This window comes from Hylobates moloch, unplaced genomic scaffold (genome assembly GCF_009828535.3).
Source record: "Hylobates moloch isolate HMO894 unplaced genomic scaffold, HMol_V3 SCAFFOLD_23, whole genome shotgun sequence".
Lineage (NCBI taxonomy): Eukaryota > Metazoa > Chordata > Mammalia > Primates > Hylobatidae > Hylobates > Hylobates moloch.
Window position 1 is genome coordinate 11844409 of NW_026652298.1, and position 15693 is coordinate 11860101.

At 41.5% G+C, this 15693-nt stretch overlaps 1 protein-coding gene across 4 annotated transcripts in view; it reads left to right on the forward strand.

Moving 5' to 3' along the window:
* The first annotated feature begins 465 nt into the window (after positions 1 to 465).
* The window catches only part of KIF2A (kinesin family member 2A), an 81007-nt gene continuing 65779 nt past the window's right edge, over positions 466 to 15693 (forward strand). For all 4 annotated transcript variants that reach the window (XM_032145216.2, XM_032145218.2, XM_032145217.2 and 1 more), the window contains exon 1: positions 466 to 823. In XM_032145216.2, the coding sequence (XP_032001107.1) occupies positions 760 to 823 (64 nt within the window). In that variant the 5' untranslated portion in view covers positions 466 to 759. The remainder of the gene's footprint in view (positions 824 to 15693) is intronic.

The window sequence follows — 15693 nt, forward strand, 5'->3', positions numbered from 1 at the left end:
TGGGATACCTACACCAAGTGTGCTTGGGAGGGCTACTTGGGTCAGCTACCTGTAAGTGGAAATAGGTGGTGCCACCTTCCGATGAAAACACCGAGCCCGTACTGTCAACGGAGGGCCCTTGAATTCACATCCCTCAGCCCGCTGGAAAGCCCTGAAACCACGTGGCCTTTAACCCATTCCGGCAACAGCGCCAATTCCCGGAAGCGAGAGGGCAAGAAAGCTCGGCGCGACGCTTCCCGCGTCTTCTAGGCAGCGCGCTGAAATCAAACGCGACGCCGGCTAGCTGGGGGCCGGGCCGAGCGCGCACCGCTCCAGCGGCAGGCAAGCCGCGGCCGCCGCCCGCCCCGCTGCAGAGCTGGGCGGGGCCGCCTGGAGGCAGCCGGGAGAGGCCAGCCGAAGAGGAAGAAGAGACGCCGGAGGCGCGCTCTGCGCAGGCGCGCGGCGCCCCACCTCCCCAGCGTCGGCTCCCGGGCGGGCGGTGCGGGCCCTCCCACTCTACCCCGCGCCGTCTCACGGCCCCGGCCTTAGCTTCACCTCAACTACCCTGCGTGCGCGTCCTCCTGCCGGCCTGCAGGCCCGGGGCCTCCGCCTGCTTCCCCACAGCTGCTCTTTGCGGCCCCGCTCACGTTCACGCTGTCGCCCGGGCCGGCGCGGCCGCGGGCAACCGCTCCCCCTCCCACACCTACCCCGCCCCCTCCCCGCCTTTTCCGCCCTCCGGTCCCCCTCCCTCGGCCCGCTGCTGCTGCTCCAGATGAGGTGATGGCAACGGCCAACTTCGGCAAGATCCAGATCGGGATTTACGTGGAGATCAAGCGCAGCGATGGTGAGCCGCGCTGCCAGCCCCGCTGGCCCGCTCGGCCCCGTGTTCGGGTGTGCACGGAGGGGACGCGGGCGCCGGCCGCCTCATTGATTGCTTCGCCGGGCTGTGGGGGCGGGAAGGCGGCGGCCGCGGCGCTTTTGTGTGTGGCGTGTGTGCCAGTGAGGCCGGCGTGGGGTCCGCCCGGGCGCTGCTGCAGTTCTCCGGGCCGGGCCGTGCGGGAGGGAAGCCGGGTGGGAAAGGGGCCCGGGTGTCGAGGGTCGCGTCTCCAGGGGTCTCTGGGCGAAGGCCGCTCGCTCCTCCCCCCCGCAATCTCCAGCCGCCCCAGGGACACCAGCCTGGGAGGGAGCGGGCTTCGTTAGGGATGACCCTGCCTTGCGCTACCCCTCGGTCTTTGCATTTTACCGGCCTCGCCTCTGACGGGGATGGCGGTGGGGGAGCGGGAAGACCAGCGATTTCACATTTAGAGAACCGACTGCTGGTCGGAGGCCGAGATGGGGGAAAGAGCCAGTCCAGTCGCCTTAAACTGCCGTCTGGTTGTCAGGCCTCCCCGGTTTCGTCCTCGACCATGCTGCTTTCTTTTTTGCCACTTCCTTGGGAGAAAGATGTGGAGAATATCGCGCTGAGCCATGAATAAGGGTGGGGGAGCAATGGGAAGAAATATTCGATGGGCTTCTCCAAGGTGATGAGACTAAAGGGAAGGATAGGGGATGGGCAGAGTCAATGCGAGGCGCTGCTGAGACAGTGGGGGTGGGCGACCGGATGTTGATATTTTCACACCCTCGGGAGAGGTAACTGAGAAAAGTGTAAGGCGAGGTGAAGACACATGCTTCATTTTTTTTTTTTTTAAGAGCCTTAGGCTTATGTATCTTTCTGTAGGTTTCTCTTGGGGAAAATGTTTTATGTCACTAGCTTGGGGTGTGGAGTGAGATAAGCCAGCCAGACTGGAAATAGTTCATATTGTAAAGGAATAAATGCACGGAGGGAGATAAGTAAAATTATTTTCTTTCGGTACCAATATTGAAAGAACGAGAGATGTGTGATAATCTCGAGTTGAGCAGTAGTGTTCCTGACTCCATCACTCATACCGATTCCTTTTTTTTTTTTTGAGACGGATTTTCACCCAGGCTGGAGTGCAATGGTGCGATCTCGGCCCACTGCAACCTCCGCCTCCCATGTTTAAGCTATTCTTGTGCCTCAGCCTCCCGAGTAGCTGGGATTACAGGCGCCGTCACCACGCCCAGCTAATTTTTTGTATTTTTAGTAGAGACGGGGTTTCACCATGTTGACCAGGCTGGTCTCGACTCCTGACCTCAGGTGATCCACCCGCTTCGGCCTCCCAACGTGCTGGGATTACAGGCGTGAGCCACCGTGCCTGGCCTCAATTCCTTTTATGAGTGGCTTATTTATTAGCCTTTAGCCTAGCCTAGTCAGTAGTAACTTGGCTCTCACGTCCACGCCCCCCTTGGATTCTGTCAGGTTTGACCAAGTTATGTGAAGCTAGATTGATTTTCATGTTGTGTGTATGATATATTGGAAGACCCTATATAGCTAATGATTTTTTTCCTCCATTATATTTGAGGTAATTTGTGGTAACAACTGAAACCATCATTATCCTGTATATGAAAAGATAAATTATACCGCTTAGAGCTTTAGAAGTTACCAGTAACACTAATGGGAAAGAGATACCTTCTTTACTTGGGTTGAGGTTTCTTTTATATTTTCTCTTCAGATTACTTTCTTGAAAGAGTGCTGTTAATGTCATTTTTTTAGGTAAATACGAGTTCACAGTATACCAGCAAAAGTAGGATTTACATATTATTTTGAAGATTCTGGGTGCACAGCAACCCCTGTGCCGGGTATACACCCAAGAGAGAGGAAATCACCACCTTGTGAAGATATCTGCACTCTCGCGTTCATTGCAGCATTATTCACAGTAGCCAAGACAGGGAAACAACCTAAATGTCCATCGATGGGTGACGAATGGCTAAAGAAATTGTTATGTGTGTGTATGTTTATGTGTGTGTATAGACAATGTACAGTGGAACATTATTCAGCCTTAAAAAAGGAGATCCTACTGTTTACCACAATATAGATGGACCTGAAGGACATTATGTTAAATGAGATAAGCCAGACACTAAGGAAAATATTGCATAATCTCACTCATGTAGAATATTTTTTTAAGGAGCTAAAATACACAGAATGAAACAGTGGTTACTACTGCTGGTGGGGGGGAAGGAGAGGAAATGGGGAGATGTAGGTCAAGGATACAAAATAGCAGATATGTAGGATGAACAAGTTTAGAGATACAGGGGGACCAATGTTAGTAAAATTGTATTAGAGATTTTTGTTAAATAAGTAGATTTTAGCAGCTCTTGTTAAAGTAATTATGTGAAATGATAGCTATATTAATCTGCTTCACGATTTTGCTGTCTATATTCCATAGCATCGTGTTATAAACCTCAGTTATGCACGATGAAATTTATTTTTTAAAAAATTAGGGTGCAATAAAATGTGTAAGTTCTTTACACTCGTAAGTATGAGTATAGGTGTTAACATTGAAATCTTATCAGAAAAAATATATGATATTTGATTTATACATTTTAATTTTTACGGAGCATATTTTATTTAAATTTATTGAACTTGAAGCAATTTTGGTTCTTTTCAGCCTTCACCTTCAGGCTATACCAGAAGTTTCCAGACATACAAGAGCTTTATGTTCTTACATAAGTGCTACTAACCTAAAACCACGTTTCAAAAGCGGTTTGCCTATAAGAAATTAGGGAAGTCATCACAGTGTGTTATTATCCTAACCTATGGTCATGTATCTTTCTGTGTGCCTCAGATGCATGATGGAGTTGGTGGAAGGCAGAAGATTAGTAGAGAACTTCGAAAGAACAGAAGGATCATTTGCATTGGACAGTAGTGTTTCACAATAGAAATTGATGTCTGGGAGAATGCCCCTCAAGCTTTCCCTTTTTCACTTTAAAGAAGCTTGTTTGCTTCCTCTCACTTCCATAACAGATCTATATTGGATAAAACACTAGTGGTTATTATAACAAAAATAAACTTTGCAGTTGGAGGAACACTAATATCTGAGACAGTAGAAATGACATGAGTAAAGAAGGGCTGCTTCAGACCATTATTAACTGGTGACTTGATGTTTTTCTTTTGGCTTGCTGATGGTGATCCATGTCCCTATTTCAGACCATGCTTTTCCCATCAGTGATGCTCTTACACTAATAAACATATCCCAAGGGCAAACAGGTACACTAAAATGAGCTTATTCCTGTCTTTCAAGACCATGATAAAAACTATCCTAATGAGCCTTCACTGATTACTAAAACCAGATGGCCAGTCAGCATCTGAATTCCTAAATCATTCTGTATTATTCATGAGACAGCATATTTCCTTAAGTATTAATGTTTGGTCTGTAACTTTTTTTTTTCCACTCCTCTCAGCTCATACCTGTGGGTACATATTCTTAATATTATGTTTTTAAACTGCATGGGGTAATGGGACTTACTAATAACTAATAATTCTTTTTTTTTTTTTTTTCCGAGACAGAGTCTCACTCTGTCAGTGGTGCAATCTCTGCTCACTGCAACCTCTGCCTCCTGAGTTCAAGCGATTCTCATGCCTCAGCCTCCCAAGTAGCTGGGACTACAGGTGTATGCCACCATGCCTGGCTAATTTTTGTATTTTTAGTAGTGACAGGTTTTGCCACATTGGCCAGGCTGGTCTTGAACTCCTGGCCTCAAGTGATCCACCCACCTCAGCCTCCCAAAGTACTGGGATTACAGGTGTGAGCCACTGTGCCCAGCCTCTAATGACTCTTAAATTCCTTGAATGCATCTGTGTGTCATTACTCCCATTTCCACCCCCACCACTGGGATGCCTAGCAAAATTCCTTGCATATCGTTTTTGAATAAATCATACAGTATTGGATTTTTAGTTTTCAACCATTTTAATTAATCATTAGAATGACATCTTAGCTGGAAGTGAAACCTTCCATTTATGCTCCTCTGTACTGCTACCTCCCTGCTCTGGCCCTCTACTTCCCACTGGCCTGTTAGTCAGGATCTACAGCATTAATTGAAATTGAGTGATCTGCTAAGGTTAATCTGACTTTTCTGGTATTCTAAGGTTATCAGTGACGGGTTAGGCTTGGAATCCTAAGATTGTTCTCTGCCACAGGAGATAACCTGGTATGAAATTGGACTGGTATATTTTCTTACATGTGTCTTCCTATTTTTCTGATTCAATTCCTTTCCCTTTTTAAAACCCACTGACTCTTAAAAAAACCTATAATCTTTCTGTCGTGTGGCTATTTTTTTTTTTTTTTTTTTTTTTTTTTAGCTGCACGGTTAACGGTTCTGTGGTAGCTGTGACTACCCTTTGGGGACTGGGGAAGAAATGAAAAATGTTGAACATTTGGAAGCTGCAGCTAATGTGGGATTGTTCTTTGGGGGTCTCTTAGTCACAGTACTGTGACGGTATTGATACATGTGATCTGAAGAGAATCTTAGAATATTTCCACCAGAAAGGTTTTTGGAGATAAACTAGTTTTCATTTTTATAAATGTGGAAACTTGAGTCCCAGATCACCATAAGTGACTTATCTAGATTCATACAACTTGTCAATGGCAGATAGGAACCTGACATGCTCAGCATGGAAATCAGACTATCAAGAACCTTGACAGTAAAGGAGGAACTCTGTTATTTTGGAACCATATACCGCTTTTTACAGCCCAGTCAAGATATAGGAAATTGCTTCTTACTTGGGAGAAAGGCACCAGCAAGCAGTGTTACAGAGCTTGATTAGAATGATCCCTGGTAAGAAGTGCTATGTTACCACAAGTTCACAAAACCTAAAATTGTGGGAGGAAAATATTCTTGTTTCTTAGTTAAGTGTTGGTGTAAAGAGTTCCTTTTAACATCTGAAATCAAGAGGCAATTGAAGATTTCAAAGGACCCATCAGGAATTTTGGAGTTCAGGGCAGGCAAAGAAAATGTTTAAGAAAAGATTTTAAATGGCCTAATTCTTTATACGCTTTGCCACATTTTTCTTCTGCTAGTTCATCTTTACACATCATTATATAGGCTTCTGGAGAATAGCATGTGTAAATTTAAGTAATAAAGATGAACCATGTGGCAGTACAGGTGTTCTTTAGGTACAATTATGTGATTGATTATGGGGGTGGGACGGAATAGGGGAATTTGTGACCTAATAGTTCCCTTTTCCCTGAGGACTAGGACGATAATGTTTCTGTATATGTATTTGTTAGGGCTTAATAGTTTTCCAAGTGCTTCAAGACATGTTAGCTAATTGGATCTTCACAGGAACACTATGAGGTAAGCAGGGTAGGAAGATGGCAGATTATTGGTTTATAGGTGAAGAATCTGAGGTTGGATTATTTGCCAAGATCACATGGTTAATAAGGAGCATAGCCTGGGCCAAAGCCTAAATCCCTTCACTCCCAGCTCTCTAAGTGCTGCTGACAGATGTTTGCTGATTATGGTGTGAAGTTGTATACTTTAGTATTTTTTTTTTTGAGACATGCAAACCCCTGTAGTAAAATTCTTTCCACTACTACCAAAGAAGCTCAAAAAACTTAAAATAGTCACTTATTGCTTCCAAAAGTACCACAGAAAGCCAGGAATCTGTATTCATTGCCTAGCCACTTGATTCTTATGACAAAGATTTTGAAACTCTGGGGAAAGGCTATGTGTCAACTTGTTTTATGTGTTATGATTGTTAAAATGCTAGAGAAAATAGCAAAGAGCTAGTTAAATCTGTGTCTGCTCAAATAAGACAAGGGGCAAGAGTGTGGAAAATCCAGAACAAGATTCCTTGAGAGATCATCTAGACCCCGTTCTTTCTAGTCACAAGTATAGTTGTGATTAATATGACATTAATCTTTTGCAAAGTTTAATTCTTGGATTCAGCCATCTGCTTTAATTTTAACACCTCTGTTTTGTAACCTAAAATAATTTTAAGGTGTTTGTTTGTTTTGAGATTACGATTCTTAGCTTAAGAATAGATACAAGTTTTAAACCTTGGATAAAACTTCTATTCTTCTGGTTCAGTTGTAGAACAAATACAGGTAAAGTTGTCTTCCAGCTCTTTTCGGTAAAGTAATATTAATGGTTTTATAGTGCTAAGTGAAAATAGACATTAGAATTTCACCATATTAAACTATGTCCCAAGAGTAATATGAGTGAGGGAAGTGTTCCTTTTAAAAGTCATGCTTCTAGGCTGAGCATGGTAGTTCATGCCTGTAATCCCAGCACTTTGGAGGCCAAAGCAGGAGAATTGCTTGAGCCCATGAGTTTGAGGTTATAGTGCACTATGATCTCATTACCCATTACAATAAAACACGAAGTTCAGATGATCATTCACTAGGTTGTGTGATATTTTGGAGTATAGACCTTAAGTGATTATGGCATATCAAAATAACGTGGTCTTATATTTCTTTTTTTTTTTTACTGCAGATTTCATTGAATATACTTCTATTAACTGCCTGCTATATATCAGGCATTCTGATAGGTGTTGGAGATACAAAAAATGAATAAAGCAAAAATAGTTCCTGCCCTCACAAACAAGTAAATAAGTGATTCATCTATAGTGTGATTAGTACTGATAGAAGTATGCCATTTTGTGTGTACATTATTACTACCTTCCTTCTGAAGATTAGGCTTTTTAGTTAGACTCTTGAAGTTATGGACCTTTTAGATGGAAAATACGTGTCATATATGCCATTTCTCCTCCTCTATGACCAATATCCATGATCCCTCATAGCATTCCTGATGAATTTAGCCTCAGAAATTTTTTTGAGAGGGTGTCTCACTCTTGTTGCCCAGGCTGGAGTGCAGTGGCGTGATCTCAGCTCACTGCAACCTCTGCCTCCTGGGTTCATGCGATTCTTCTGCCTCAGCCTCTTAAGTAGCTGGCATTATAGGCGTGCGCCAACATGCCTGGCTGATTTTTTTGTATTTTTAGTAGAGATGGGGTTTCACCATGTTGGCCAGGCTGGTCTTGAACTCCTGACCTCGTGGTCCACCCACCTTGGCCTCGCAAAGTGCTGGGATTACAGGCTTGAGCCATTGCGCCCGGCCAGCCTCAGAGTTCTTAATACAGCATTATCAGCCCTGATAGCCCTAGTCAGCCAATTGAAATTGGCATTGTCATTATTAGCCTATTTCCTATACTCTAGTACCTATTTGAGTTGTAAGTTTATAACTTTTAAATTGTTTTGGTATCAAAAGGAATTTTTTTTAGGGTTTTGCTCTGTCACCCAGCCTGGAGTGCAGTGGCATGATCATAGCTCACTGCAGCCTCCAAGTCCTGGACTCAAGCAATCCTCTCACCTTAACTTCCCAAGTAGCTAGGACTACAGGTATGCACAACCATGCCTAGCTAATTTTTGTATTGTTTGTAGAGATGGGGTCTTGCTATGTTGACTAGGCTGGTCTTGAACTCCTGGCCTCAAGCAATTCTCCCTCCTTGGCCTCCCAAAGTACTGGGATTACAGGTGTGAGCGACCATACCTGGTCAGATTTATTCAATTTAAAGTTTTTGGCAGACCAGCACCTGACAGCAGGTTTCTCTCTAGATACCCATCCTGGGTTTGGGTACTTGTAAATAGAGACTGGCTCGGTATGGTGTCTCGTGCCTGTAATCCCAGCACTTTGGGAGGCCTAGGCAGGAGGATTGCTTGAAGCCAGGAGTTGGATACCAGCCTGGGCAAGGTGATGAGGCTCTATTTCTACAAAAAATAAAATTAGCCAGGCCTGGTAGCATGTTACTATAGCCCCAGCTACTCAGGAGGATGAAGTGGGAGGATTGGTTGAGCCCAGGAGTTGGAGGCTGCAGTGAGCTATGATCACGCCACTGCACTCCAGCCTGGGCGACAGAACAAGTCACTGTCTCAAAACAAACAAACAAACAGAGACCAAGAAGCAGAGCATGGGAAACAGCAGTAGATGCAGCTACTGGTGGTTATGTGTAATTTGGATATAAACTCGTTATACATTATGGCCAGGGAACTGTAAGAATCAGGTTCCTCCTTGGGCTGTGTTTTATTTACTTTCGAAGACTTTCTCTCCAGGTTTTTGTAGGTTTTGGCATTAATTTTGACCATATTTTACCTAAAGGAAAGACAAGATCAGCAAGGAACAAACTTGTGGTAAAATTTGCTGAGTGTCTATACTGTGCTAAAAATGAACTTTTTTTTTTTTTTTTTAAGATGAGTCTCACTCTGCCACCCAGGCTGTAGTGCAGTGGCACGATCTTGGCTCACTGCAACCTCCGCCTCCTGGGTTCAAGTGATTCTTCTGCCTCAGCCTCCCGAGTAGCTGAGATTACAGGCCCGTGCCACGATCCCCAGCTAATTTTTGTATTTTTAGTAGAGACAGGGTTTCACCATGTTGGCCAGGCTGGTCTCAAACTCCTGACCTCAAGCGATCCACCTGCCTCGGCCTCCCAGAGTGTTGGGATTACAGGTGTGAGCCACTACACCTGGCCTTATGCCTGCCTTTTGACCACAACCCATCACAAGGTCGTGTGTGGAATTTTCCACTCTGGTGTCATGTTGGTGCTTAAAAAGTTTCAGATTTTGGAGCATTTTGGATTAAAGAATGCTCAGCCTGTGGTGGTTCGTAACTCTGGCTGCTCAATAGATCACCTGTGGGGCTGTGGAAAAAAACAGACCAAAAAAAAAAAAAAAGCAACCCACCACAGCCAACATCTGGTTCCTTTGCCTAGAGAGTCTGTCTGGTATGTAGTCTAGGTATCAGTATTTTACTTTAAGGCGCCTCACATACTGTTGAAGCTTAACTTGTCACGCATTAGTGATTCCAGGGTATAGCTAGGGTTGTGATCCATTATTTTAGTAAAAGTAGTATCTCCTAACAGAGTATCTGACAAGACTTCATGGAGAGTGAAGTTTAAATGGTGAGAGGAAGATGACCAGTAGGTTGCCCTGAGGGGAAGGAGGCATTCTAGCCATGTAGGCAGCATGGAAGAAATCCCTGACTGGAAACAAAGCTGTCAGGTGAAGGGCATTTAAAACAGGCAGAGGGAGGATGATGAAGAAGATAAGGAAGGAGGGGTAATCTGGGGCACCTTATTAAAGACCTGGAAACAGAGGTAAGGTAAGGATCTTGGAATTAATTTCTAGGACACTTGGAAACTACTATAGGACTTAATCTCCTAAGAGCAGTAATAGGAGTTAGTGATTAGTGATAGATTAGAGGGAGCATAGTACTGAAAATCAGAGGTAGCATAGATAAGATTGCATCAGTCTAGGAGGGTGAGCAATGATTAAGGAACAGATGATATGCAGAACACACTGCAAGAAGAATTGATGTTATATTGCAGTATATCCCTTGTGCTGAATAAAGGGCAGATGAGTGGAAAGGAAAGGACTTAACACCTGCAAAGTCTGAGTATAGGTTTTAAATCTCTTCAGTTTTATTTAATCAGGCTAACCCTATTCAAGAATAGAGTGTAGAGGACTGTAGAGCCTATCAAGGTAATATCAAAGAGACCATCCAACTCAGGCTGCATGTAGTTTTTGCCACTAATATCCTAAAAGTAAGTGAGTTTAAGGTATAAATCATTCCATTACATGTTTACCTGCAATGGGAATTTGCTTAAGCTATAACTAAGTACTTTGCCGCCTTAGTACTGAGCTGTAGTGTGTTAGCCAGGACCCTCTCAGAATTCTTGGAACGGAATGAGAAGGAAAAGCAGTACACAAAGAATATGGCGTCAGCTCTTTAAGGGATGAAGTGTTTTATTTCTTGAAATGCAGCTGCTCTTTTTTACTTTTTCTTTGCTCTTACTTTTGGCCTATTTTTTCTGTCCGGGCATTTGCCTTCTCTTTTTTATCCTTAGGATTCTAAGTGTCATTTCAGTATTCAGAATCTCTTAACTACAGTTTGCAATTTAGGACTTAAAAAGAGGTAAGCAAGGGAACAGAGGCAGTGAAATTATTCTGTATGATACTATAAAGGTGGATACATGTCATGACACATATGCCAAATTCATAGAAGGTACAATACCAAGAGTCAACCCTAATGTAAACTAGGGACTTTGGATGATAATGGTGTGTCAAGATAGGTTCATCAATTGTAACAAGTGTACCTGGTGCAGGGCATTGATAGTGGGGAGGCTGTGTGGGGTTAAGGATTGTACAGGAAATCTCTGTACCTTCCACTCAATTTTGCTGTGAACCTAAAAAAGGTTGGGGAGGAGAGGATGCAAACTTTAGGTGTTAAAAGTTAAAACCACTCTTGAAATAATGGACCAATTAATGACAAAAAAATTATAATTTATGAATGAGGATTAGTCATATAGGTGTACAATTAAGATGAAATTTTGCCATTCATTTTTGTCATGCATAGTCTATTGGCCAATGTAAGAAGAAAAATTTTTCAATGAGCTATAGTATAGTAAAAAGGATTCACATATGTATGGCAACTTTAGCCACCCCTCCCTTTTTTTTTGAATTGAAGTTTCACTCTTGTTGCCCAGGCTGGAGTGCAGTGGTACAATCTTGGCTCACCGCAACCTCTGCCTCCCGAGTTCAAGCAATTCTGTTGCCTCAGCCTCCCGAGTAGCTGGGATTACAGGCATGTGCCACCGCGCCCAGCTAATTTTGTATTTTTAGTAGAGATGGCGTTTCTCCATGTCGATCAGGCTGGTTTCGAACTCCCGACCTCAGGTCATCCACCTGTCTTGGCCTCCCAAAGTGCTGGGATTACAGGCGTGAGCCACAGTGCCCAGCCACCTATAAGATTTTTAAGAAATGAGAACAAATTAGGGGCCCCAATTACTGAGGTACGTCTTAGAATTTAACCACAGAAAGCTCTTTGATGAAATACTGCTGTTGGTCAAAACTTGCCTATATTGTTATAATGAGGAAGTTGACTTGTCCAAGGTCATACATAAAATAAGTAGCAAATCTGAGATTAGAACATAGATTGTCTGCCCCCAAAATCCTCTACATACTGATTCATTGTAGACTGTAATTCATTTTTGTGCCCTATTAATGTTCCAGGCATTGGAAGTCAAATAATTAATTTCATAATGCTTTTCTTTTCCTTTCTAGGGTATACTTTTTATTAATCAGGTATTTTTATTAATCCACCTAGTATTTGCTGTATGGCCATCATGTGTCCCTTCATCTGATTTCTTTGAAGAATTAGTTGAAGGACTTTTCCCTAGAAGAAGTTAGTTTGCCAGTTACAACAAAATAATAAGTAGCTATTGCACTCAATACAAATGCTCTGTGGCTCTATAATTTGACAAAGACATTCTAGTTTTCTCCAGTCTCTTTTGCTATTGCCTATGTTTAAACTCTCTTGCTCACAAGACTTTAGACAATTTAAACAGGAACAAATGCTATCATAAGGATGCTTCATATTAGATGAGCAACAATATTGTCAGGAAAATGGTAACAATTAGATTATAGCAACTTGCTAAAGTGCTGACATAATAGATTGATTTGGGGGCCTGTCCAAATTTAGTGGACTTTGTTTTTTTGGAGACAGAGTCTTGGTCTGTCGCCAGGCTGGAGTGCAGTGGCGTGATCTCAGCTCACTGCAACCTCCAACTCCCTGGTTCAAGCGATTCTCCTGCCTCAGCCTCCTCAGTAGCTGGGATTACAGGCATGTGCCACCACGCCCAGCTAATTTTTGTATTTTTAGTAGAGATGGGGTTTCACTGTGTTGAGCAGGATGGTCTCGATCTCCTGACCTCGTGATCTGCCTGCCTTAGCCTCCCAAGGTGCTGGGATTACAGGCGTGAGCCACTGCGCCCAGCCATTAATTTATTTTTAGAAACCCATTGTTTGAAATTGTTTTGGGATTATATATGGGTTGTGTGTTTATTTTTTAAATTATAGCTGATACTGAGAGTTGCCTGTAACTTGGCTCTAAGTATATGGTTGAGTGCTTTCTTTATATGCTCTTTGGTTGCAGTTTTATTAAGAGTAATAACATTGCTTTTAACTGTATATGCTGTTTTGGGTTTCTATTATGAACAATTTCTTAATTAAAAATAAGTAGAGCTTCTTTTCCTTCTATTCCTGAGATTTTTCCTTTTTAATCTTTACAGGTGCTTCTTTCCCCATTCTCTTCAAGTATTGATGTTCTTCAGGGCTTGATCCTACCCCTGCAGTACTTCTCACATAGTATTCTCTTTCTAGATAAACTAAATGCTTCTCTTTAGCCCACGTTGGCTACAGACATGTACTGTTTGTATATGTCATGGATTACTGCATATCTCCATTTGGATGTCTCATAAACACTCAAATTCAGCGTGTCCAAAATTGAACCCATCACCCCTTCCTCAAGTTTACTTCAGTATTTCTCATTCACTCTATTGCTCCAGTCAGAAACTTGGTTGTCTTCCTTGACTCCTTTTTGTTTCTTGACCTTATAGCCTATTATGGTCTCTTAATTTAATGACTCAAGTAACTCTTCCTACACTTTTTCTGTACCTACCACTATAACTTTTGGTCATGCTAGCATTATGTCTTGTCTGTGCTGTTGCAACGAATTCCTAATAGGCCTCTCTACCTAGGAGAGTAATTTGATTAATAACAACAACAACAAAAAAAAACCGAAAATACTAATTTGGTTAATTACTGTTTCGGAGTAACCTTCAGGCATGTAGGTTTGACCCTCTGATCACATGCTTAAAACTTTGAAAGCGTTCTCTACTGCTGTTGCCCTTTTTATGAAGCCCAAGTCTAACATGGCTTATGGTGGACCCTGAACAAACTAGCCTGCCTCTTCAGTCTCATTCTTGCTGCTTATTTGAGGCACTCTATACTCCAGACAAGCTGAACTTTCTTGGAACACTCCACTTCTAACTAACCTAGCACAGGCACTTTGCACACTTCATAAATTATCTGTTTGCTGAACCAGTGACTAAATGAACTTTCAGCTGCTCTTTCACTGCTCTGTCTATTCAAGTTTTGACATTCTTAAAAATTGACTTGTGTGTTCATCCTCCAGGCATCAAGAATATGACATGACAAGGTGTGTGTCACTGTTTTTAATGTATACTTGTAATTTTCTCTTTAATTACCTGTTTTGAATAGCAATGTAGTCCCATGACTAATTAAGTTCCAAAAGGATATATATGTATGTATGTATGTATATATCTGTTAGTCTCCATCCTACCCCTACCCCACAGCTAGCTACCCAATTCTTCTCCAAGAGACAGAAATATTACTAGCTTCTTTTATTTGTAGAGAATTACTTCTTTTTCATTTTTCAGGAAAATTTCTGCTTACACATCTCTATCTACATGTAGTATAAATATGTGTAAATATATATCTTTTTCCTACAGATGTTATATTGTATATACTGGAGTGTAATTTACTTAATAATATCTTGGAGAACCTTTGAGTAGATAAATAATAGTCTCCTTCTTTCTTGTACTGCATTTCATTAGTGAGTAAATATACCACAATTTATTTAACCAGTCTTTTACTGATGACATTTACATTTGTGCCTAATCTGTAGCTGCTGCATAGCCAATACTGTAGTATTTAATAGTCTTCAACTCTTGACATTTTATACATACATGAATATATCTGTAGAGGAAAAATCCTAGAAGTAGAAGCACTGGGTCAGATAATTGTATATGTGTAATGTTGATAGATCTTGCTGACTTGTCTTCCGTAAATATGAATTTACCTTACTATCTGCAAAAATGCCTGTTTCCTCATACTCTTACCCGCACAGTGTACATTACACTTTTGAAATTTGCTAGCTTGGATTGTGAAGTTCAGGCTGTGCCTATATAGAATTTATTTTTTTAAGTGGCCCTGTAAGGGATGACATGCTTAATTTATGAAGTGTTATGAGGTCCAAACATATAATAGAAAACATCTAAGTTCTGGTGTTTATCTGTCATAGCCAATATAGAAAAATAAAGAGTATATCATATATTATGTCTGATTATGAGAAGAAATTAATTTTTTAGTTAAAATTTTTTGAGAAATAAATATTATAGTTTTAACCTAATAAACCTAAAGAGCCCTTTAAGGCGCACAATTCAGTGATTTTTTTTTTTTTTTTTTTTAGTATATTCATGAAGTTGTACAATTACTACCACTGTCCAATTTCAGAGCATTTTTATGACAAAGCCTAAAAGAAACCTATACCCATTAGCAGTCACTCTGCATTCCCCTCTCATTCCAGCCTTTAGTATCTGCCACTAATCAACTTTTTATCTTTGTAGATTTGTCTGTTTTGGACATTGAGTATAAATGAAACTGTACAATACATAGCCTTTAGTGTATAGCATCTTTCACTTAGCATAATCCATACTCGTTTATCAGTGTAGTAACATATTTCAGTACTTTTTTATGGTTGAATAATATTCCATTTCATTTCATTTATCCATCCATTAATCGATAGATATTTGGGTTTCCCATTTTTTGGCCATTATGAATACCATTCATATACAAGTTTTTGTGTGGACATAAAAGAACTGAAAACTGTTTTCAGTTTTTGCGGGTTATACCTGGAAGTGGAATTGCTGGATTATATGGTAACTCTATACTTAACTTTTTGAGGAACTGCCATATTATTTTCCAAAGTGGCTATATTATTTTGCATTCCCACTAGTAATATTTGAGGGTTCCAATTTTCCACATCCTGGCCCAAACTTGTTATTTTCCATCTTTTTTATTATAGCCGTCCTGGTGGGTATGAAGTGGCATTTTATTGTGATTTTGATTTGCATTTCCCTAATGACTAATGATGTTGAACATCTTTCCGTGTGTTCATTTACCATTTTTTTGTTTGTTTGTTTGTTTGTTTTTAAAGGATAGAGTCTTATTCTGTCGCCCA